Source organism: Numenius arquata, chromosome 4, assembly GCF_964106895.1.
Source record: "Numenius arquata chromosome 4, bNumArq3.hap1.1, whole genome shotgun sequence".
Taxonomy (NCBI): Eukaryota; Metazoa; Chordata; class Aves; order Charadriiformes; family Scolopacidae; genus Numenius; species Numenius arquata.
In genome coordinates this window covers 44,170,490-44,195,839 of record NC_133579.1, presented here as the reverse complement: position 1 = coordinate 44,195,839, position 25,350 = coordinate 44,170,490, and the positions used below count along the sequence as shown (strand labels likewise).

The 25,350-nt window shown below is 38.5% G+C and overlaps 1 protein-coding gene across 1 annotated transcript in view; it reads left to right on the top strand.

Moving 5' to 3' along the window:
* The window catches only part of ABCA13 (ATP binding cassette subfamily A member 13), a 193,206-nt gene that overhangs the window by 167,490 nt on the left and 366 nt on the right, over positions 1-25,350 (top strand). The window contains exons 50-54 of the mRNA XM_074146216.1: positions 2,978-3,112; positions 5,615-5,718; positions 8,398-8,490; positions 20,276-20,381; positions 23,915-24,052. Of these exons, the coding sequence (XP_074002317.1) occupies positions 2,978-3,112; positions 5,615-5,718; positions 8,398-8,490; positions 20,276-20,381; positions 23,915-24,052 (576 nt within the window). The remainder of the gene's footprint in view (positions 1-2,977; positions 3,113-5,614; positions 5,719-8,397; positions 8,491-20,275; positions 20,382-23,914; positions 24,053-25,350) is intronic.

The window sequence follows — 25,350 nt, the reverse complement described above, 5'->3', positions numbered from 1 at the left end:
AGACAGATACTAATTTAACAGTGTTTTAAATTCTTTTTTTTATTTCTTTAATATATCAAGTTTCAATATCTCAATTTGTTCCAAAAGACAGCATACAGCTTATTAAAAAGTACAGTAACGCAACATTTAGTGACGTCTCTCATCTGCATTAAAACCTGTGTTACAAAACTCAAAACAAGCTTCATCAGGCCTTCAGAAGCAACTTCTTGGAATGTCAGTATGATTTCTCTTTATATTAACTCTCCAGGAAGATTTTTACACTGACTGGAATCTTAAAGGCTTCCTTACATGTTGAATTCTATAGCTGCTGGAAACGGGAATTTGTAAATTCATTTATTCTTTGCATGCTTGCTTTGTTTTGGACCCCAAGCAGAAATAATGTGTACAGTTTTATAAGATTATGGGATAAATAACTATTTCCCCTAGAAATTTTACCATGAGTACATGCTTTCCTAATGTAATAAATCTAATAATTCTGAGTTTACTCTGGAGCAGAATGAATACTGTTTGGTGTGGAACTAATGAATGATTGTTATTTAGGATGTTCAAACCACACTGCATTCACTTACAACCTGACACTTTGAGCAACTATTTTGGAAGTGTGTAGTTATTTTTCAGATGACTCCAGAATTCATTCCATGCTTATTATCATTTTCGCTAGGTATGATACACATTTCCAGTATTAGTCAGGTTTGTTTTATGAGGGTTTGTTCAAAATAAAATAGCAAGAAGTTATAGATTGTATTTATTTTGTCAGAAACTATGCAAAATTAATACACTGATGCATACAGCCTTTCAAGTCAGGATAGACACGCTATTACATTTCTAGTCTTCTAATAGATTAAGTCTTCACCACCTCGAGTTTTTTCTGGAAGACATACTAACTGAAAAATCTTAGTACCGCTTCATCTTTTACTTGAGTATTAATGGTAATTTTCAAAGAGAGTGGAAAATCAGTACCATTAGTAGTTAAATAATTAGCAGCACTTAATGCTTTTCATTGAGGTAGATGTGTCTCTTGGTTTCCTGGTGGATAGAGGACACCACACCTACTTTAACCATTACTCCCACAAATATTATGGTGTGCAGAAATTTAAGTTGTCTTACTACCTCTTCTGGAACGAAGGTAGTCTTTAGGAAATGCACAAAGTATGGGAGGATTTGGTTTAGATTTTGCAGGCTGAAGGGCTCGTTCCAGTGCCTATTCCAAAGTTAGGGAAACTAGTCCAAATTAATTTGGGGAAAAAGGACTTTTGCTAAAGGTGTTAGAATTGATGAGGGAAAAGTACATCATTTTAAGGAATATTAGAAAATAGGGAAATTGTTAGCTGATAGATGTAAAGTCTGTTATAATCTGGATTTGGGGAGAGGTGGAAAGGAAGGAAAGAGTTTAAATACATTACTGCAGCCATGACGATGTAAAACACCTTTATGGTTCAAGTGCACTCACAATGCATATAACTCTGTGTCTTTTAATTTGGTCTCAATGTTACCAACTTGCTAAATAAATTGATGTATCTCCTCACTCTTCACTGCTAAAAGTAATTGAAACCAGAAATAGAACATCATGATGAATATGACAAGGAGGGAGAGAAGGTGCTTTGTATATATCTCACATTTACTAAAGGAAGGAAGCCATTAGAATTGTAAATCTCTTGCATAATTGTGTGTATCTGAAGATTTGTCACATGTTCAATTCTGAATTTCATTTAAAGTAGTTTAAGAGGGATTTTAATTTTAACTTTATAGTATACAATGTTACAAACCACAAGATACCACTGGTTATACAGGTAAATGAAGTTATAATGGCAATGTATATGTTTCTCCACAATATACCTAATACATAATATTTCTAATTTAATTCAAATGACATTTTTGTTCTTCTTTATGTCATATTGATGAAGCTGAGACTTTCATTACTGGAAATCTTATGATATACATTAAAGAAAATACAAAGAGGTTTGGGGTCATTTCTTGAAAGAAGAATGAGCTCTGTATTCTAATATTCACTGAAGCATGAGCTGCAGTTCCTTTTTGAAGTGTAAGGGTTGAGGAGGATAGCAGGAATAAGAGACTTTTTAGATGCAGCTGGGAAATCGTTAGGAATAAGAAACCTGGCTAATCCTTCTGCCTTTATGTTTCTGATGTGGTTCAGCTCCAAATCTGCTCTGATTTGATACATTTTGCCCCAAAGAAGCATATCTAGATATCAAGCCGGATTATGGTGTGCACTGCAATGATCTGCAAGGTTTATCTTGGAAGCTCTACAGATTCAGTGCAGCAGCAGCTACATTTAAAATTCTCTGGCACCAGTATTTGAGGGACCCTTGTACCTTAGGACTGTCTCTGACAGGTAAAGAAGAAAGGCCAGAGAGGACAGCATGAACGTTGCCTCCGGTTGCGCTCATGTGCCTGCCCAGCTTACTCAGATCACATATACTTATTTAAGCAATTTCAACCAAACCAGCTAGGGTCAGCTTACCCCTCTCAGTTATTTGGAAGTTATATTAATTTAACCCTAAGTTACCTTTTGTCTTTAAGAAACTCTAAATCCTTCGCCTGTGACTTGCTTTTTTGCCATTTCCATCTTTTTGTGGCTGATGTAGAATTTTGTCTCCTGAATTTTCTGTTACTAAGATGTTTGATTAAATATAGCGGAGAACAAGGTGAAATGAGGAACATTTTAGATCATTGACCCAACAACACAAAATGAATGCAAATGACTGTTACAAGCAATGACAAAGCCAAATTTTCTATATAAGAAAATCCTTGTCCTTTGTGGAGAACTAAGGAGTCCTGGAGTGGCATTTTGAGTGTGTCTGGGATTCAGAAGTAATAATATGCAGCAAATGGGGGTAAATAAGGAAACAACATCTACATTTGCTTAATATGCATGAACAGAGTGTTCTTTCAATCTAAGCACAAACACTACCGAATTTGGCTCATCTTTGCTGGCCTTGAAATTTCTAAACCACAGGTTGCAGAGGACCTTGTTAACCGGTTACACCTCAATGCCCATGCTGACAAACTGGTGAGAACATACAGTGCTGGCACAAAGAGGAAGCTCTCTACTGCTGTGGCTTTAGTTGGTAAACCCCAAATACTTTTACTGGTGAGTAAATGTAATACTGTGCTTATGATAAATGGGTTACATTGAATTTTGTTGTCTTGTATGTTGGTCTAAAGAAAATCAAGTAGTTTCCTGATCAGACGGGGAGTAATTGATCCACAGATATACAACTGTCCTCTTTGTTCTGCTGTACAAACACTTCTTATTTTATTCTCCAGTGTTCATAAAAGTAGAAAGTAAAGATGTTTTTTCTTTTTTTTTTTCTTTTTTTTTTTTTTTTTTTCCCTCTAGGGGTAGTTGAGTGAGCAGGAAAAAAAAAAAGAAGGCCCCTAAACACACACAAATGCAATTGTAGCATCCCATGGCCCAAATGGATATGTAATATTTAAAAAAAAAATTTCTTATGTAGAAGAAGAAAGAATAATGTAAAATATATTAATGCTTTATGTATTCTCTACTTTCTATATAGCATGAGAAAAATATATATGAACAATTCTACTGGCTTCCTTAAGAAGGAAGATTCTTATTTTTATTTGTAATTTGTAGCTGATGTTATTAATTATTGACTCTTCTTTTTCAGCATATTCATATTATTTGCTACGTCATACTTCATATATCTGGCTAGTTCTTATATTTTTGTTGGATTCACAAATGACACTATCAGCAATAAATGATATTAATTTGAATTATTTATCACATGTTGTTTTGGTGCTTACATCCTACTGCTCATTTTTGCCTGAAACTGGCCTTTCCAGTGTAAACTGCCTTTTGTATTGAAGAGCAGGTAATTACAGTGCTTTGGTAACTGCATCGTTATGACACCACATTCTCTTATCATTGCTTGTTGTTTCACTGGAAAAGACTGAACATCCCTTTCTTAAGCCTTGGCTGGCAACAGCTAAACTAGTTCAGTAGTGGAATAAACCTTTTGGAACCGTCGGAGGGAAGAGTTGCTTCCAAGAGCTGGGGGGAAACCAGTGCTTCCAGTAATAGATTGAAGGCTAAGTAGAACCAGATAAAACTGGTGTTCTCACGGGGCTTATGTTTCAGAAGATCACACACATTTTGCTGCTTCTAACTTCCTATTATTGCCTCAATTCTGAGCTGAATTATTTTATTTACATTTTATGCTTAAACTGACCCTGGTTCAGTTAGTAAAAGGGAGGAAATAATCTTAAATCAGTGCTTTTTCCTGATCTTAGAAAAGACTCCAACTGTTTTTTAATGTCTTTATGACAGCATGTTACTGCAAGTATCCATTTCAACCTGCTTCTTGCTGCAGGGCACAGACTATTGCATATGTAATGACAAGAGGAAAGAATAATATCTAAACATGTCAAATGCTTTAAAACATTTCACTGGCTTTATAAAGCGAGCAGATTAAAGGAGATATTCAGTATTTTAAAAGACTTTTTTTTTTTTTTTCGTCTGAAAGCAAAGACACCAATGTAAACCACTGAATCCCCTTCTAGATTGCATCCAGAATCATAGCTATTAATAAGTAATAGTGTGGGTTGCTTTATTTTTATTGGTCTTTATGTTTTCTTTGTTAGCTATCCACAGATAGTAGGAGACTGAGCTGAATTCTTTTTCACCTCTGCCATTGGTAGCTAAGCATCAAACTGGATGTTTTGCTTGCTTTGTTTCTCAAGAACTTTGCTTCCACGTTTCAGCTGAGATTCGTTATATTATACCCTAGTAGGTGCTGACATCCTCATGAAATTCCATAGTATAAAAAGCAAGTGGAGAAGTTTCTTTCTCGTTAGTTTTCTAGTGACAGAGACTGGCTTTTGACAATCAGATATCATTCCTTCTGCTTCCACGAGGAGATGAAGCCAAAATTTGATTTAGTGAGGACAGAAGGATTAGGTAGGAAGGGGAAATGTAGTTTTTGTGCCTGCGCTTCTTTCTTCATGAAAGCCATCTGAGTGGGAAATTGGTTTGCCAGACAGTTTGCATTGGGCAGCACTGACTGGGTTGTTATTTAATCCTGTGGATTCTCTCTACCGTGGGTGAGAGTTCGTCTCAAAGGGATGCTGGAAGTAACTGCTGGAGATGTCAAATCCAAACATACTGTCCACTGTGGGATGGGCAGTGCAGGCAGCCAGCAGTTACAGTTCTCCACTTGTTTCTGCTCATGGCAGATGTGCACGTAGGAAAGAAACAGACACCAAACCCTCCCAGAAAGTGAGGAAAAACACCTGTAAGTCTCCCCTATTTAAAAACATATATGTATATATATTATTAAAAATATACATGGGTATTTATAAATAATATTATATTTATTACATTGCTATATAAACATATTATTTATACATATATACATTTTAAAAATAAAAAGTACCTTGTATGAATTTAGAAATGAAACTATTTGTGTTAAAGCGAAAAACTGATCAGGTGTCTTTTAAATGACCTCTGAAAATGTAGCTTTTTTAGAGAAAAATATATTACTTTATTGTGGGCTTTGTTAGTTCTTCATGCTGGACTGGAGTTGTGGCCAGCTTTTCCCATACTGCTCTATCATCAATTTCATTTTTCCTGTAGGATGAGCCCAGTTCTGGGATGGATCCCTGCTCTAAACGCTACCTTTGGAAAACCATACTGAAGGAAGTTCAGGATGGCTGCGCAGCTGTGCTGACATCTCACAGGTAAGACCCTTATCCCAGAAGCCAGCATATTCCTGTTCTCTCTTCTCACCTGCTCTCAACTGAGAGCAGAACGTATTCTGAAGGCATGCTTACCCTGGTGTGAAATGTAGAATATATCTTCATATTTTACCGTAATTCCTTCCTGCTTGTGAAAACTGAACTTGCATAAATCCTAAATATTTTCTATATTTGCTTTTCAAGAATTAGAATGCGGCTCGGGGGGACTGCAGGCACAGATAAAATGATGCAATGAATTGCTCCTTTTCTCTGCTCTTTCTATTCAGTGTTGCAGTGCCTCTTCTTGTTTGGAACACCGGGTTATCCTTTTGCAGCTGCCCACTTTATCAAACCTTACAAAGGGAGGTGGGAGTGAAAAACCTTCTTCTGATTTTATTAAGGATTCTGTTTTGCATCAGTGAATGAAAAAAATATGCCATGACATCCTAAAGACAGATGTCTCAGCTATTGTTTGTGCACTACTGGAAGGAGTGACTATGTCCTCTTAGAAGAGTCTATCTACATTAAATATTTTGTCAATTCTCTGATATGGTCATTGGTGTATCAGTTTAATGGAGGAAGCATCAATACTGTTTTGTAACAGCTACAGTAAAATGGAATAAATGAAATATTCCTTTAGGGAATATAGTATAGTATGTATAATTATATATAAAATGTCTTTAAGTGGGGGAGAGATCATGAAAATATGTCCAGAGAGAACAGAACTCTAACTAAAACAGCAATGTAACATTTTGACAAAATGAGATTTGAAGCATAGATGAATCAATAAAAGAACGCAGCAAACCTTCCCTCAGTATTTTCTAGATACTGTTAATTTTTTCCAGATGTTCTCAAAATGTATCTGTTGTCCCTGTACATGTGTGTGCTACAGTACTGAGGGAAAAATGCTCTCAAAGGTTTCTAGTATTCTATTCATGGAAGCTGAATCTTGAAAATCACATATCTATATTTCACCCCCAGGTGCTTACCACACCACTCATTTACGGAACACAAGTTAAGTATCGTGAGCTAAGTTCAGGAAAGAGTGTGCTTTGACTTTTCAGTCCAGATTAGAACGTTTAGTTGTCAAACACCAGTTAAACAGAAGAGAGCCATGGTCTCATTACTAATATGCTGTAAATGAAAAGCAAAAACAAAAAAAACCCCACAAACAAACAAAAAAACCCAACAAAACCAGCCAACCAAAAATCCATCAAATTGTTACTAATTACTCGGTTAGCTCTACAAATGAATGACTGGAAGCAGCTATAAGTACAGTGATAGTGTGCACATTTAATTTCTAATTAATAAGACGTTGTGCCAGGGTGGAGGATGGAGAAATGATTTTACATTTTTTTATACTATTTGCTGAAGGCCATTGGAGATTATTTGAAATTCTTTCAAAGGCTACTTGTATAAGTACAGAATTTTTCTTATGAAGTGAATCTTCATGCATATCAGCAAATAAGTGCATAAGGTATAGAGATGATTTCCTATGTAAAAATTAGTTTTTCAGGTTTGTTTTCTTAATTTTCAGAGATTGTTTAACTTTGTAAACAATGTTTAACTTTTGGTTTGAGGGAGGGAGGAGTGAGATTAACTGTCCATACAGGCCTAAATTTATCTTATTTTGCCACAGCTGGGGAGTGTTATGCCAAGGGGAGCATGAGGAGTTACTCAAAGACTCGGATAACTTTCTCATTTGTGGAAAGACATGTTAGCAAGCCTTCCCCCCATCTCTCTCAAATATAGTGGTTTGGCAATTCTCACCATATCCCTGTCCTATTTTAAGGACATTTTTCCTAGGAGGGTAGTTAATGGCCATGCTTGTTCAGTAAAAGCACTTTAATTTGGACTGGCACAGGGCTGAGGCACACAAGACAACTCTTTTTTATCTGTCTTAGAAGGGTTGGGGAGTGCGCACAGTGAATTGCAGGAACATCAAATAACTTTGGTTCTTTGAGATGAAGGATATGTCCGGACTGATGTTCTGTGTCTAAAGTGCTGCTTTGGAAGAACTGCTCACACAATTCTGTATAATATATAGAATGGCAGCCCATCTACCTTAAGCTTTAGAAGTCAAAGTTATTACTTATCGTCTGAAGCAATTGCATCTAACAGGATCCTGCTTTTCTATTCAGCTGCATTTCTGTGTCCTAAATTCTGTATGGATTCTAGTGTTTTGCTGCTGCTTCTATCCTGCAATCAGACTAAGGGTAATTACTTTTTAAGGGAATGTACTATGCAAAAGGCAAGCTGAACAAACTTTATTCTTCTCCCTCTTTCCTTTAGAATGACCACAAAGAGGTTTTACAAGGAATCAAGTGTGTGGCTCACACACTCAGTGGCATTTCTGAGACTACCTGTCAGAAATTCCCCTGTGGTTATAAAACTTTTGTGTTGTGGCCAGAATTGTCCAATTAGTTCTGGACTAAAAACATAAATTCCATTTTAGGGCTCTCTTCTAGCTGTCATGTGGTAATAACTTTTGGTATGTATGGACTAGGGTTACAATTTGGACTGTTGCCTTCAAAGTCAAAGGTTTTGTGTATCCATTTTTGCAGCTGTCCAGATTCCTTCCACTTTAATTAAAGTTAGGTATAAATAATGTTCTCCGTTTTCACTATTATTCTTTTAATCATTTTCCTCCCCCCCTCTCCCCCCTCCGGTTTTATTTTTTAGTATGGAAGAATGTGAAGCCCTCTGCACACGACTTGCTATTATGGTCAATGGAAGTTTCAAGTGTCTTGGTTCTCCCCAGCACATTAAAAACAGGTATTATATATCAACATCAAACCTTTTGCAGCTACATGCAATCTAAGAGCTGGCTAGACACTTTAATAGTGCCAAGGCATAAATACTTATGACTGCTAAGCACATCTTTTCCAGCCATCAGTGAAGTTAAAAAAAGAGCCAATTAGGATATCTTAGCAAGCTAAATTGACATATGACATTGCTAAAATGCTTTGTAGTCTGCACTGGTAATTGAAAGAGACAGATTTGTATCTAAAATGAAGCACTTTTGCACTCAACCTGAGAAATACATTGTGAGAATTCAACATGTTGAGATGAAATACACTTTGGTCCCTTTTGAGGATTTCTAATAACAGGAAGAAGCACTTTTAACAGGTCACTAGCCAGAAAAACAATGTATTTTGAACCATCTTTGCTTTCTACTAAATTCACTGGCAATTACAGATATTTACGCTGTATTCTGCAGCCTTTTCCTGGTGTGCATGAGCCACTCTTCTGCTTCAACTCTGCTCGTGAGTTAATTTAATATCTGTTAATGAAGATGTTTATTTAGACGACAGACTCAAACTACCATAAAGGAAACAGGATCAGAAACTAAGAGGAGAGTTGCTGCAACTTATAGCTAAAACATTTGCATTCAGCAATAAGCAAAATTTTTATGGTATGCAGACAGTCAGCTGTGTAAAATGATACAGCTCATTTACAAGCAGCAAAGCTACACTGCTTTGTACTAGCTCAGCGTTTGGCACTCTTAAGTGCAGATACATTTAACAATGTAAACAAGCTCTACAGAAATGTTTTGGAATTGCTGTCTGCCATAGTTATAGGGCAGGAGTTATCTGTGTCTCTGATACCTTCTTGTCCCTTGAGGGCACTTTTGGCTTTCTGTCCTTCCCTTTAGGTAGAACTGTAGGCCCCGTAAAAATGTTTCACAGCTACGTTAGCATGACAGGCCTGATTCACATTTACTTTAATAAGCTCGTTCCTTTCAAGGCTTTTTTCATCAAGACAAAATTTCAGCTAGAGACCTTACAAACTGGATGGTGGAAAAAAGAAAAAGAGGTCTGGTTGTTCTATGTGTTCATAGCTGCCTTTTCATGTTTGCGTACCTTTCAGAAAATAGTTGCCTCAATTTCTGGAGGCATGAGAAGTCAATTGCTCTTCGGCAGTTTCTCCTTCTTTTATATCTAGCTCTTTGTCTTTGCCATCCTGTCTCATATTCCCAAATTTCACAGCACAGAGTGGGCGTTTGTCCCACTAGCTGGAGTCCTTTAGCAGGAGTGCGGGTACCCTCTATTTCTTTGGTAGTAAGAGACACAGACGTCTGCAGAGGACAATGCAGACCTTGGGAAGGCAAAACTGCTTTTAAAAGGTGTGTGTATCCTCTAATAAGGAAAAATGGTATTACTTAAGCACTTCAGTTGAGTGCATAAAGTTAGCTGGGGTAAATGTGTGTCTCGCCTTTTGATATTCAGATCCTCTGGAGCGAGTTTGTGTCTCTAAGCTTGACCTTGAGACAGCAAAATCGGGTGTTCCACAAAGGCTAGCTTCACCTTTTTCTCAGTGACTTTGTCATTGTTTTGCCACTCTGATTTCACTGAATTTTCACTGAATTTCACTGAATTTTTAGAGTTGGAAGGGACCATAAAGATCATCTAGTCCAACTCCCCTGCCAAAGCAGGATTGCCCAGAGCATGTCAGAGCATGTTACTCAGGACTGCATCCAGGCGGGTCTTGAAAATCTCCAAAGAAGGGGACTCCACAACCTCCCTGGGCAGCCTGTTCCCAGGGCTCTGTCACCCTCACCGTGAAGAAGTTTCTTCTCATATTTGAGTGGAACCTCCTATGTTCCATCTTGTGCCCGTTGCCCCTCGTCCTCTCACTGGCAACCACTGAAAAGAGATGTTTCCTTTAGCAGCATCTTTTCCTCCACCTTCTTAGGGAGCAAGACATCATAAGCATATAAGTATGCACCATGTTCATAGAAATAGGAGAGTTATTTCTCAATTTGCTGCACTATCTCTGTAGATATGGCTCTTTCAGATCACAGTAAGAAAATCAATGCAGAAGAATAGACTATATGACGTGCTGGAAGTATCTTCAAATTAATTCTGAGGATATCAGCCATTCAAGAATCAAGGCTGTATGAGCGCCTCTTATAAATTCTTCAAAGCAAGGTCATGATAAGAATTCTTGGCAGTCGTATTTGTAGCATGATTTGTTTAAAATCATTCTAACTTTTAGAAAAGCACACCTTCTCTATGTTAAGAATATTTTCTACTGTCATCAGGTTTATGTTCCTTGTTTTGCCATGACAGTTCTTTAATGTATGTCAGTGGCATTCCTGTGGGATAATATGTGCACTGATACCAATATAGCTGAGGCTTTCCATAGAAACTGTGTAGCTGAAGCTGCACTGCAATTTTTTTCATTTAAAGCAGGACTAAAATCCCCTTAACTCCTAGCTTAATGATTGATTTAGTCTCCAAATTTTCCACACTTACTGTTCAGGAACCTATTGAATTTTTCTAAAACTTTAGAACCTTTTATTAGGAAAAAATAGTCAGTAGCTTTATCAAAGGATTTAATTAAGATCATGCAGTTGTCTGAATTTGCTCTGACTGCCTAATTTGTTTTCTTGGCTTCCGGGAGCAAAGCCACTGTAGAGAGCACAGTGTTAAAGCCTCATATACACACAGCTGTTAAAGCTTTTTTTTTTTTTTTTTTTTAATTAAGCACACAGTAAAGAAATTTCCATGCTTCTTTTGGAAAACTTTTGATAAGTGCTGGGGAGAAGCCAAAGGCTGTCCCTGTACTCCTATTATTTTTTTGCTTACTCTAGCTTCCAAACTTCCCTGCAGACAGAACTCCTGACTGTGGTTTTCTTTACTTGCCAATACAGTGCTCCATCATAAACCCCAGGCTGTCACACACCTAATAAGTAAAGTAATTGTTAGGGGATAAAGAAACCCGGTACCTCTGTATAACTCATGTTCTGAACTGCTTTGAAGACAATTCCCAGATACACTACCATGTACCTTATGGAGGACTTCTACATCTGCATGGGATGGGAAAGAAGAAGAGAAGCAGGATTCTTTTACTTATTACTCCAAAGAAAACCATTGAAATAATTAAGCTTTAAATTATTTTAATCTTACAATTTTCTCACTTTCCACTCCACCTGTGAACATCCTGAAAAACTTCCAGAACCTGAAAGAGTATTGAGTTACTCTTTCCTTCCCATTTTTCTTCCCTCCGTATGATTTAATAGCCCTATAATTCTCACTGCCATACAGAGCCAAACGTTGCTCCTTCTAAAGTGATAGACTGTGAGGATTTCTAAATCTATTAGGAAACACCTACTGGCAGAAGAACACTTTCCTTAGCAGCCACTTCCACTGCTATAGTTGCTAGTCTGTTCTATTTTTCAGTGTCTTCCTGCAATTAGCAGGCACCTGTCGAGTCTGCTGGTACCATCTTACAGTAAAATCCCATCACCTTAGATTTTGTTTAACAAAACTGTTCCATGAAGCAATGTAAGTGAAGGAAAGCATAAGCAAAACTGAGTTTGCTGCTTCTGTTCTAATCTAAATCACTCGTACCATAAAAATTGTTTTTTGATGGTGCTTTTGTGTGCAATGTGTGTGAATGAATTATGCTGGTAATATACATATTTATATTAACAGGCAAGAATGGTACTAAAATAAATTAATGGGGCCCATAGCTGTAGATTATCATGGTTTTTCTGTTAGATTTTACAGCGCTTTCTTTTTTTAATTTGCTCTTACTTATAAGCAGCTTTTGATATCCTTTAGTCTGTCTTCAGTTTGTTTCTACAAATGAAATTGAACAAATATTTTAAAATCAAGTACAAAGGCCTGATTTATTTTTGAAGATTGGAAGAAGGAAAGAAATCTAAACTGTATAAACACTTAAACCAAATTAACTTTCATACAGCTTTTATTTATGATAGAATGACTCCCATACTGTAAAAAATAACAGAAGGAGCACATTTCGATATTACATGCCATTACACTAGCATGTCTCAAGAATTTTTTTCCTCTTTTAAATATAGCTATGTCCACTGAAATTACATTTTTTTTTTTTCTTCCCTTCCTGGGGATTCTGTCTGTCTTGATGGAAACCCTCAAAATTGTTTTATTTACTTTATTTTTAGTACCATTCCAGGCTATAAAGTCTAGATTATGATCACCTTTTTGATGGATGTGTGTTGAAGGCTTAATGAGTCTTCCTTGGGGCCCTGTTAAATTTGCTGCTTTGCTGTGGTGGGAAGCTTCAAGGATTCGGCTTTCTCTCTCACTACACTTTCAGCCTTTGGCAGATGTGAAAGACTATAATCTTGGACTGAATACAGCTTTGTCAGATGGAGGTACAAAATTCTGCTGTGAAGGGTATGGGTGAACTCCAGGAAGATGATAATGTAAAACATAAAAGCTTCATAGGGGATATAAAAAGTGACACATGGGGCTTCTAATGTGTGAGACTTGATTCCCTTTTCCAGCTCCTGTGCAAGCCTGTTACAAAAAGCTCATCCAAAAGTGTCCTCTCACTACAAATGTAGGTGTCTGGGTTTCTGCTCCCAACGGTTGACCCCTGACTTTATTTATCTACGTTTAAACAGATTTAAAGTAACCTCAAATGTTTCTCAGTAGAATGCTAGCTGTTGGACTTCTTTAGAAAGGCATTTTGTTGTAGGTGGCAAATTTCTGAATGGTGTCTAGAATGGTGTTAGCTGTAAAGAACAAACTGAAGTGCAATTTCCAAGAAGTTAGCATCTTAGGTTCTATAGATGCAGTTTGTATGAGATAGATGTGTTAGCAGTTGTGCCTGTTAAAACCTAATTTCAGACAACTCCTGCCAACTGAGTCAATTACTCTAAATTGTGAATGGATTACATTTTAATGCTCTCTCCAGTATTCTCCATTATACTTAATGTTTTTTTAAAAATTCACAGAAGCATTTCCGTGTTAGATACAGCTGGCCAGTCCTCTGGGAACAACATTTTGAATACTATCCTTCATTCTAGGGCCATCTGGACAGACTTCTCATAGCTGAAAAACTCATACCAATTTTTCAAGTGCTGGACACACATCAAGTCTTTGCTCAAATTTTATCAGCAAGCCAGCTGATTAAATTACACAACAACTAATCCATTTGTTATAGCAGAGTTAGAATGGAAAATGTGTTGGCAAACTATTTACACTTTACCTTTTTTTTTTTAAAAGTTGATTGAGAATATTTTATTGCTTTTCTCAAACTCACACATGTAGATTTCTTAAATGGAAAAGAGAGGATTAAGTTGAAAGATCTCATCAATATTTCAGCCTTCAGTGGAAACGGTGTTAGTGTACTAACAGATATACTAGCAGTAAGTTTCTTACATGCCATAAAATATAGAAGTGAATATAATTTTTATTCCTGTTGACTAGAAAACAAATTCCTTTTGTACATGGAAAATGTATTAAGGCAGTGGATGTGTATTCATGCAAAATACCTATTAGTTTATCTTCCCAGGGGAAAGCTTGGAGAAAAGAGTTGTTACAACTTTAAAAACACACAGATTGAGAGTTCAGAAGTGAGCAATATCTTTGCAGTCTCATAAAACTTTGTGCAACATTAATTCAGCCCTACTGTGCACGTGCATTCCAATGCATTTTTTTGGTCATTTTATACTATGTTTTCCGCGGGATACTGCATTATATCTGTGTTCTCCTTCATTCAATGAGCAGGAGCTAATTAAGATTTAATATGCTTCTCTGTCCCTAATATATGATGAGTGTTGTTTTTACTACACAATTTTCAGACCACTCTCTAAACACAGTATTATCAGGATTCCTTGGAGCAATTTCATAAATATCAACATCTATGTTTTCTACAATACTTCCATGCTCAGTATATAATTGGGGCTTGGCCAGGAGGCGGGAATCCGCAATCACCACTTGGGTCAGGCCGAGCAAACAAATTACCAGGTGGTGAGAATGGCTTATGTCTTTCATATTCTTTTACTGTTACTATTGTTATTATTCTTTTTGTTTTCAGTTATTTTTCTATTAAACTGCCTTTATCTCAACCCACGAGGGATTTTTTTCCCTTTCCCCTCTTTTCTCCCTCTTCTTCCTACCCTTCTGGGGGAGAAAGAGGGGGAGTGAGTGAGTGGCTGCATGATCCTAGTTGTTGGCTGGGGTTAAACCACAACACCTTGGAAAAATCCTAATCAATTAAAAAATAATGAAATGAAATCTACGAACAGTATATGGAAGACAGATTTTATAATTTATTTGTTATATCTGTTTGTTTGTTTGCATCTAATAAAGTTTATCTGCTCAGCAACACTGAGATTGTTAGGAATAGCTGCAGAAAGAATTCACATTTTGCAAGTGATAGTATATTTGCATTTGATTTTAGTATTTTTTAAAAAATAAAGTAAATATTTCAAGTTTAATAAACTTTTTTCCTTCCTAAATGTTGTTTTTACCTGCAACTTAATAGATGGAATAATTAAATTTATTGTGTGATTTAAAATTATCTTAAACTGTAATGTATTTTAAAAATAATTTTATTTCATTTTTTGCTTCTTTTTCCCATGTTTTTCAAAATGTTTTGTTTTCAATCTTGTTCAAGTTTTGTTCTCTTTGTAAATTGTACTTTTTCCTAGGGCTGTAGGGGGAATGACCTGAATCTGTATCCCATGCTTCAGCAATCATATTGGAATAACTAAGTTAGCTTGTCTAGATGAGGCTTATTCACTTAGGGAAAGTAGAACCGTATTTGTCTGCAAATGAATGTAAACCAAAGCAGAGGAGCAAACAGCACAGTAACAAATTATTCCCTCTCTTTGATTTATGGCACATATTCTAAAAGATGCAGTTCCTTGCAGACATTAAGTGCCAGTGTTCTCTTTATTATTTTTATTTTGTTATCCAATAATGTCATTTTGAAGCAATCTTTTGATCAGTCAGACTAGCGCATACATAAAGTATGCACATTATATTTCCACCAGTAAACTTTCCGGGAGCTGTAATTTTTTGATGTATATATATAGCACAACATTCTCCAGGAAGTGTAATCTTTGATTAGTGGAAAAAAAGAATATGAATGATTGGATGCTTTTCTTATTCATCAAGGTTTAGGAAATAGGGTCATGTTCTTGATTGTTACATTCACCGATTTTGATTTTGGGGAGAGAAGGATGGAAAATGGGCTTTGGGAAGAGTGTGATTCAATGAACTGGTCGTTCTGGACCCTGCTGTAAGTTAAAACAGTGGCTTCTAGGTTTGGTTTTGTTAATTACTGGACAAGCAAACTCCTAAGTGTTTTAAATGAAAATGCAGTTTTTTTTTTTTTTTTAAGCAAATAGAAGTCTGCTGATAATGGACTTTCTTTCTCACGCATCATAGAAAACAGGATTTCCTGGGTCAAGCTTCAAAAAACACTCTGTTAGTAGCTCTAGGGACCCCTTGTGACCAGCCAAGCGTGGGCTCAGCTGTGTGGCCACAAGGCACTGTGTTTCAGCAACTTCTCTTCTTGTCCCCATTCAAATCTCTGAACCAGGACCTCTGAGGAATGGACAGAAGGGAACATTGAGAAGTTAATGTTACTCGATCTGCCTCAAGTGGCAACTCCTCTACTTGATATTTATGAGAATTTTTATCCTTTGGGCAACTAAATCCACTTTCATTCTCACTGCGAGGCTAGAAAGAGCACTAGGGGAGCAGCTAGGGGACTTCCTTTCTGCTATAGATCAGGCCACGCTTTATTCCAGTGTGTGACTGCAGCTTGTGTGGACACATATCTAAAGTAATTTTATATTATCTGTCTTTTCGCTGCTGGCAGTGTGGCTTTGGAACTGTGTCATGGGCTGCAAACCCCTTCTGAGAACTGAGGCACTATTTGGGCGATCAGCCCAGGCTGAACTCCTCTTTGTGATACTTACACTGAAACAACCGTGAGGTCAGATGGAAGACCAGCGTAATGCAGTAGCCTCTCTCTGACAGTGTCCAGGAGGGAAAAGTACAGGAACAAAAAAAAGCACATGAAGTTACTTTTCCACATTACTCAACCACCCTTCAGCAATTTGCTGCTTACAGGGTTAAGCCAGAGGTAGTCTTAGTGAATTCCGCTTCCCCCCCCCCCCCCCCAATAAATTTCTCCAATCTCTTATTCAACTCATGTCAAGTTCTGGCATCCCGCACATCCTGTTTCAATGAGTTGTACAGTTTCCCTATGTGCTGTAAGGAAAATTACTTCCACTTACTGATTTTGCATTGACTTCCCTATAATTTAATTTGATGCCCCCTGTTCTTGCATGAGAAACATAGGAAAGCAAAGAATCATTCCTTAGTTTCATTCCTTAGGCCAGTCATGATTCTGAGCTCTGTAAAAACACCTTTCTACCACCTTAACGTCTTTTTCCAATGCTGAAAAGTTTTCCCCTATTTAGTAATTCCTGACATGGAAATTTTTCTATTCCTTGTTGCCATTTTATGTTCCTTTTGTTTCCTTGTTATATGAGCTGCTCAGCTAGCTTGAGGACCTCTGTAATTAAAGGTGTGGAGCCCTTGGATGTATTTTGTAGTCCTTGCTAAGCTCATGCTTCTGCAGCTGATGGTGTTGTTAATACTCAAGTTAATTAGTTTACAATCAGTCTGGGAATTTATATTTTTGTTTCAGTCTCATAGTGGCATTTTAGGAGGTAAAGCACTCAATAAGTAATACACCCAGAACTGCTAATGAGTTGAAAATCAAGCATGAACTACTAGTTTGACTGAGGGGAAAGTGGATGGGTAGAGAGGAAAAATATTTTTTTGTCAGAATATGTGTTTTTGTGTGTGTGTGTATACACAAATAAAAATGCAGGTGTTGTTAAAGTAATGTAGAAATTAGCAGTGGAAAATATCTTTGTTGAATAGCTTTGAAGAGATGGTGATTCTTTTGTAGCAGATGGCTGCTGAACAGGTGTGCTGGCTCAACTTACGCCGTTTTAATGATAATGTTTTTCTCCTTAGGACTTGAACTATCAGGTGCTAAAGGTTTGATCCTAACAGTGCTAATCAAACCAGATTGTGCTTTTCACTGTAATTCCACTTTGGGTTTCTGAATTAATTATATTGTCTGAATCAGAGAGGAAAACAGTGAAAAAAATGGTCAACTCAATTTGCATTGCCTCAGTTCGCTGCTGAAAGCAGCTTGCTGATTATAGCAAGGGGAAATGTTTATTGCTTATCAGCTTACTCTATATGGGGAGCTCTTGTACAAAAATGAATTATAAAATCAAGGTATAGAAGCATCATAGTTTGAGTAGCCAAAAGAAAAGAATCTTGTAAAGTTTTTATTTGTACCGTGCTGGTGTTTATGCCATTCACTATATAGAATTAAACCAAAGTTGCACATACTTCTCTGTCTTTGTTAATCAGAATTTTGATTCATTTTCTTTGGAAACTTCATTGCATACAATTTCATTTTATGAGACTGCTGAACATTGCTAGAAGCCAGCATTTTTTAAACTGTAATTCAATGGTGGCTGTGTAGAGATGCCAGAAAGCTGATCAGAATCAATGATCTCTCGTAAAATGTTGCCTCAGGTTGGCTGTCAAGTAAATTGAACACTCTTGTTAACTATATCCATCTTTGTAACATCTTTTTTTATTGTCACAAGTATTTTTTTCAGGGGTGATGCTATGCATTTAAAACATTTAATTAGAGACCTATTATATGTTAGTAAATCATTGCAAAGGAAATCAGCCAGCTACTGTTTTGGATTCCACCTTATTCTGGATTTCTTTGGTGCAACAGCACTGTTCATCTGTCAGGTCTTATTGCTCAGTGAATATTTGGTACCCTGCAGCTTGGACCCAATAATATTCATATTACATCCTTCAGGAACCGACAAACAGGACACTGCATCAGGAAGGCTTCTTCTTACTCCATTTCAAGCAGTTCAGTGGTCGCATTTGCCTGAAAAAAATGATACCAAAAAACCCCAAGCAAAGACCAAAAAGCCCTACAATAATTTATTTGTAATGTGACTTTTCCTACAGCACAAGTTCTTGCGCAGGAGCGGCTGCTGTCATATCTAAAATGTTGCAACTATGGTCTCATTCAACAAAGAAATAGAATTCTTCTCTGAGATGATCCTTGGAAATTATATTTTGAATTTAGGTAAAATTCTTAATGGAATTAAATCTGCAGTCTAGAATTTTTCATTGTGGAAGTTTGCACTGCTCTGTAAACAGTGAAGACTTTATTGCTTTATATCAACAGAGGTTTTGGTCTAACACAAAATAGAAGTTAAAGCCCTTTCGTTGCTATATGCATATCATAGACGAGGAACATGCAGTGCTTCATGTGAAGTATTTTGCTGGGAGTTGCTCAGACAGTGGTTGAACTGGACATATGTCTCAGAGTAGTCCTTTCTCTTTTTTTATTGCACTTCGATTGATATTCGGTAGACATTTTTTTCTGTATTGGAAAAGGGCATCATCATAGAGTGTGCTGTGACAAATACTTTGCTTTGATCACATGCAAATGTGCTTCACACCTGTCAGATCCCATTGGCCCAGCTGCTGCCCTGAATCACAACTTGTACACAGAAAAGACTTGGGAGAGGAGGGTAATGGCACGAGGTTGTCATACAGGGAAGAGTCACTAGAAACCGAAGCGCTGTAGTAAAGGATTTGGCGATGAGTAGTTGTGGAGCTGGAGAATGAAGTCATGCTGGAGTGAAGGATGTTTGTGTGGTGGTCAGAGTGAAGATGGAAGAAGTGGCAGGTTTCTGGAGGAAGGTGGGCAATGCAGTCCGACCTCCCTGTCTCTCCCTCTCCCAGCTCGGCCTTTCTATTGCTCACTGGCAACAGGGAACAGCAGCAGCAGAGGAAATCTCTTCTGACTTGGCTACTGCAGCCCTTTTTTCCCCACCAACAAGGTGAACCCGAAGGGAGGGCACAGAGCTGCAAAGGAGGGCTGGGAGGGGAGGGATGCAGCAGCAGCCCCGTGTTGTCCCTTCTCTCTGCTGAGCTCTGCCCTTGCACCTCGCTCTGGGAACTGGTGCCGCATAACTTCCAATGCTTAAGCCATGTCGTAAAATTGCAGTTGCCATTTCAGTGTTTATTGGTTTATTGCAACTTCCTCAACTAAATATTAGCAGTGAGAAAATCCAATAAAAAATAATGTGTTGGTTAGATTGCCTGTACTTAACTTTTATCACATGTATGTTGAGAAAGAGAAGTTCATTTCCTAAATTATCCTGAGAGAGATTGTGTGGCCATAGAGCTAAAGAAAATTCATTAACTTTACTGTTTCTCTAAATGCCCCTATAGTTGCTTTTGTGTATCTGTAAAACACAATTGTACTCACATTACTGAAATAAAAGCTGTGCAGCTTTCTTAAAAGAGTTGGAAAATAGTGCTACTTACCCATTTTTCTCATTAGAAAAGTTAAAGGATTTTTTTTCTTCTGTATTTGTGTTTGGTTTTTGCTAACCATTCAAAGCAAGATAGCAATTAAATCATACTTTAGTTAGCATAAGTTCAGGTACTTTGGATAGTGAAATATCCTGTAGTAATTAGAACACAGGCATAACACTTGTTTGTTTGTTATCATTAATTTAACAACTTCCTCATTAAAATTCTGTTATTCAATAGTATAATACTAAAATCGCAGTGATAATACAGTAGGCATACATGATGTTATTTGACATAATCAGTATAAGAAAATCAATTGACACAAATATTCTTCCTGTCTTCATAATGTAGACAAATGGTTTGATGTTTCTGTGTATCATTCTCAGGTTTGGAAATGGCTATTCTGTCAAGGTTTGGCTTAGTAAAGAAATAAGCTATCGAAGAATGATTTTGGACCGTCTACAACTGCATTTTCCTGGAACACAATTTAAGGTAGAGCTAAAACTCATCATCATGTTATTTGTTCTATGGCAGGATTAAGTATGGGCTGGTAAGAACTATACATACACATTTGGATATGCTGGTCTTTTTGGAAAAAGTATATATGAGCATCATTTTTATTTTCCTGTTAAGAAATTCTTAAAAATCGGACTTGTGATGTTGATTAAATCAACTCCAAAGCCATTTAGACAAGATATATAAACAGGCTCTTTCTCTGAGTGAAAATTTCCTTTTGCTTTTATTGTTGATGAGTGAACTCGCCTTTGTGTTCACCTGAAGTAGGAGTACAGTGTAGTCACTGAGAGTATTTGCTTCAATTGCAAGGTCCATAGATGATAAGTCTCAGTCTTTACTGAAATTTTTTATTTGATACAAAGTCTTACAAAAAACCTGTAGTAATTAGATTCCAAGAAAAACTTTCAAAGGCCTTTAATTATTTAGTTTGGTTTTTTTTTTAACTTGATCCGTGTTTAGGAAAAGAATCATGTAAAACTATGACTACCTTAGATATGCTCGGAGGACCAGCAAGGCTGATATTGTGGTGGGAGTCTATTACAGACCACCCAACCAGGATGCAGAGGTTGATGAAATGTTCTATAAGCAGCTAGCAGGTGTCTCGAGATCACTTGCACTTGTCCTGGTGGGTGACTTCAACCTACCAGATATCAGCTGGGCACTCCATACAGCTGAGAGGGAACAGTCTAGGAGATTCCTGGAGTGTGTTGGGGATAACTTCCTGACACAGCTGGTGAGTGAGCCAACTAGGGAAGGAGCGCTACTTGATCTGCTGTTTGCAAACAGAGAGGAACTTGTGGGGGATGTAACAGTTGGAGGCCGTCTGGGGTACAGTGATCATGAAATGATAGAGTTTCTGATTCTCAGGGAAGCAAGAAGGGGAACCAGCAGGACTGCCATCATGGACTTCCGGAGGGCAGACTTTGGTCTTTTCAAAAGTCTGCTTGACAGAGTCCCTTGGGAGGCAGCCCTGAAGGGCAAAGGAGTCCAGGAAGGCTGGACACTTTTCAAGGAAGAAGTCCTAAAAGCACAGGAGCAGGCTGTCCCTGTGTGCAGGAAAGCGAGCTGTCGAGGGAAGAGACCGGCCTGGCTGAACAAAGAGTTAAGGTCACAGCTCAGGGAAAAAAGGAAAGTTTATGTCCTTTGGAAAAAAGGACAGGTGACTCAGGAAGATTACAAAGGTGTAGTAAAGTTATGCAGGGAAAAGATTAGAAAGGCCAAAGCTCAGCTAGAACTGAACCTGGCCCTGGATGTTAAAAACAATAAAAAGAATTTCTATAAATATATTAATAGCAAGAGGAGGACTCGGGAGAACCTCCACTCTCTCCTGGATATGGAAGGTAACATAGTGACAAAGGATGAGGAGAAGGCTGAGGTACTGAATGCCTTCTTTGCCTCGGTCTTTAGCAGTGGAGTAGGGTGTCCCCCGAGTACCCAGACCCCTGAGCTAGCAGTTAGGGGCGGGGAGCAGGACGAAGCCCCCGTAATTCTAAGGGAGATGGTGAGGGACTTGCTCCATAACCTCGACATAAACAAGTCTATGGGCCCAGATGGGATTCACCCGAGGGTTCTGAGGGAGCTGGCAGAAGTGCTTGCAGAGCCACTTTCCATCATCTACCAACAGTCGTGGCAAACTGGGGAGGTCCCAGCCGACTGGCGCCTAGCAAATGTGACGCTCATCCACAAGAAGGGTCGGAAGGATGATCCAGGGAACTACAGGCCTGTCAGTCTGACCTCGGTGCCTGGGAAGGTGATGGAACAGATCATCCTGAGTGCCATTATGCAACACATGAAGGATGCCCAGGTGATCAGGCCCAGCCAGCATGGGTTCACAAGGGGCAGGTCCTGCTTGACAAACCTGATCTCCTTCTATGACAAAGTGACTCGCTTGGTGGATGAAGGAAAGGCTGTGGATGTCATCTACCTAGACTTTAGCAAGGCCTTTGATACAGTGTCCCACAGTATCCTGCTGGAGAAACTGGATGCTCATGGCTTAGATGGGTATACTCTCCGCTGGGTTAAAAACTGGCTGGAGGGCCGGGCCCAGAGAGTGGTGGTGAATGGAATGAAGTCCAGTTGGCGACCGGTCACGAGTGGTGTCCCACAGGGCTCGGTACTGGGGCCGGTTCTCTTCAACATCTTTATCAATGATCTGGACGAGGGGATCGAAAGCACCCTCAGCAAATTTGCAGACGACACCAAGCTGGGTGGCAGTGTTGATCTGCTGGAGGGTAGAGAGGCTTTGCAGAGGGATCTAGACAGGCTGGATCGATGGGCTGAGACCAACGGGATGAGGTTCAATAAGGCCAAGTGCCGGGTCCTGCACTTGGGTCACAGCAACCCCAGGCAGCGCTACAGGCTTGGGGAAGAATGGCTGGAGAGCTGCCTGGCAGAAAAGGACCTGGGGGTGTTGGTCGACAGCAGGCTGAACATGAGCCAGCAGTGTGCCCAGGTGGCCAAAAAGGCCAACAGCATCCTGGCCTGTATCAAGAACAGTGTAGTGAGTAGGACCCGAGAGGTGATCGTCCCCCTGTACTCGGCACTGGTGAGACCCCACCTCGAGTACTGCGTCCAGCTTTGGGCCCCCTACCACAGGAAAGACATTGAGGTGCTGGAGCAGGTCCAGAGAAGGGCAACGAAGCTGGTGAGGGGTCTGGAGCACAAGTCTTACGAAGAGAGGCTGAGGGAGCTGGGGTTGTTCAGTCTGGGGAAGAGGAGACTGAGGGGAGACCTTATTGCTCTCTACAAATACCTGAAAGGAGGCTGTAGAGAGGCGGGGGTCGGTCTCTTCTCCCAAGTTACAGATGATAGGACAAGAGGCAATGGCCTCAAGTTGCGCCAGGGGAAGTTCAGGTTAGATATCAGGAAATATTTCTTTACTGAAAGGGTTATCAGGCATTGGAATGGGCTGCCCAGGGAGGTGGTTGAGGCACCATCCCTGGAGGTATTCAAGAGAGGAGTTGACATAGTGCTTGGGAATATGGATTAGTGTTGGGTGGTGTGGTGGTGTGTGTGTGGGTTGCGTGTGTGGTGGTTTTTGTTTTTGGTTTTGTTTTGTTTTTTTTTTTTTATTTTTTTTTTTTATTTTCATTGGTTGGACTAGATGATCTTAAAAGGTCCCTTCCAACCTCTGTGATTCTGTGATTCTGTGAACCTGTCTGTGTACATGTTTATATGTGTGTGTGTTCACTCAGCCTTTTCCCAGACTGCATTGTAATAGCACTAGTCTGTTGGATTAAAAACCTGTAGCATAAAATTGTCATGAATTTATACATATTTTTTGAGATTAAAAAAATGTCATCTCAGAACATGCACAAAATGTGTGCTCTGAGTATGAACATTTCTTTGTGCTACCATGTAGACAAAACAAATTCTTATTTAAAAGCTCATATTTTTCATGTTAAACTGCAATAAGAGCCCATTGAAACTAGACTGCTTATAAGCAAGAGTAACCTCATCATAATGTGCATTCACTTTTATCTGTTTCTGTCATTTTTGCTTGTTTTAAGGGACAACATCTTAACCTGCTCGAGTACCATGTACCACGAAGTCAGGGATGCTTAGCAGAGCTCTTCAGAGTCCTAGAAAATCACAAAGCTTTTCTCCAAATCAAACATTACTCCATTAGCCAAACCACATTAGAGCAGGTATTTTTTTCTTTTTCTTTCTTTTTTTTCTTTATTCTCTTTATTCCTCCCCGCCCCCTGCCCCCTTTTTTTTTTGTCTGAACATGCTGTGTACTGTAATTCTTGATGGAATTAAGAATACTATATCATTCGCTGGATTACCCAAATGTATGGAGCAAATCAGCAGTTCTAGGCCATCTTGGGTATGTGCAGTAATTTCATGAACGTTACTGCTTTCACACTGGAGGTTAGCACAGTAAAAGCATCACAGTAAACTACATAATTGTGCTGTGTGCAAGCATAATCAGTGGCTTAGGAACATCTAGATCTCTGTGGGATGAGAAGGTGGGACTGTGAACTGTCACCTCCACAGTCCCAAAGTTCGGATCTTACGAATGTCCTTGAAAAGGCTGAACCAGTCTCTGCAAATCACAGTAAACTTTAGACTTCTGGGACGCCTTCTTTTGAGAATTTTCTTTTGCAGTAAGTATCATGCTACATATTAGAGAACAGTGGAAATGTGGAAATGCACAAGCAGACAGAAGAGATCCCACTTCTACAGACTGTGAAATCCTATTTGGGCAGAAGGAAGAACGTAATGATGGCACGGATGGGGTTTCTGGGTGGTTGTGATGTGATAGAGCATCTTCACATGCAACTTCCTGTTATGTATTCTCCAAACTAAAAGAGAGTCACATTTAGTCAAAATATTAATTTTCCATGATAGATGGATAGATAGTGTGAACTTATTTTTTCCCATGTACAAATCATTAATGAAATGTTCTGATCTGTACTGATCTATTAACTGCTTGTAAATGATCTATTCACTGAATGGCTGAATATAAGGTAATTTCAGCCTGTTGGTTGTTCAGGCATAGTTCGCTCCAGCTTACTTCCTCTCCATTTTTCATGGTGATTCATAACCTCAGTCACCTGCCATTGTTTCCTCTCTCTGACTAACTGTCAGCGTTAAACAGGAAAATAATTCTGAATAACAAACACCCTTATAATGCATCGCAAGTTGGTTTGCATATGAATATGATCATTTGAATCAAGACTAGCCATCTTTCTGCTCCTTGCTGTCAAATAGTCGTATGATTAAAAAGCAAACAAACCTTTCTGTAGTAAAATCTGTTAAAAAAAAAAAATCAAGGAGGCACGCTGGTTGTTGAATTATCACTCTAATGTTCAGAAATATACTTTCACCTTGAAATATCTGGACCCTCATCTGTGACGTTTGTTGATAGAAACAGCAGGCTCAACTTCCTTAGGTGTGTCATTTCGAAGCAAATTAAAACAATTATTTCCTACTAACTTGT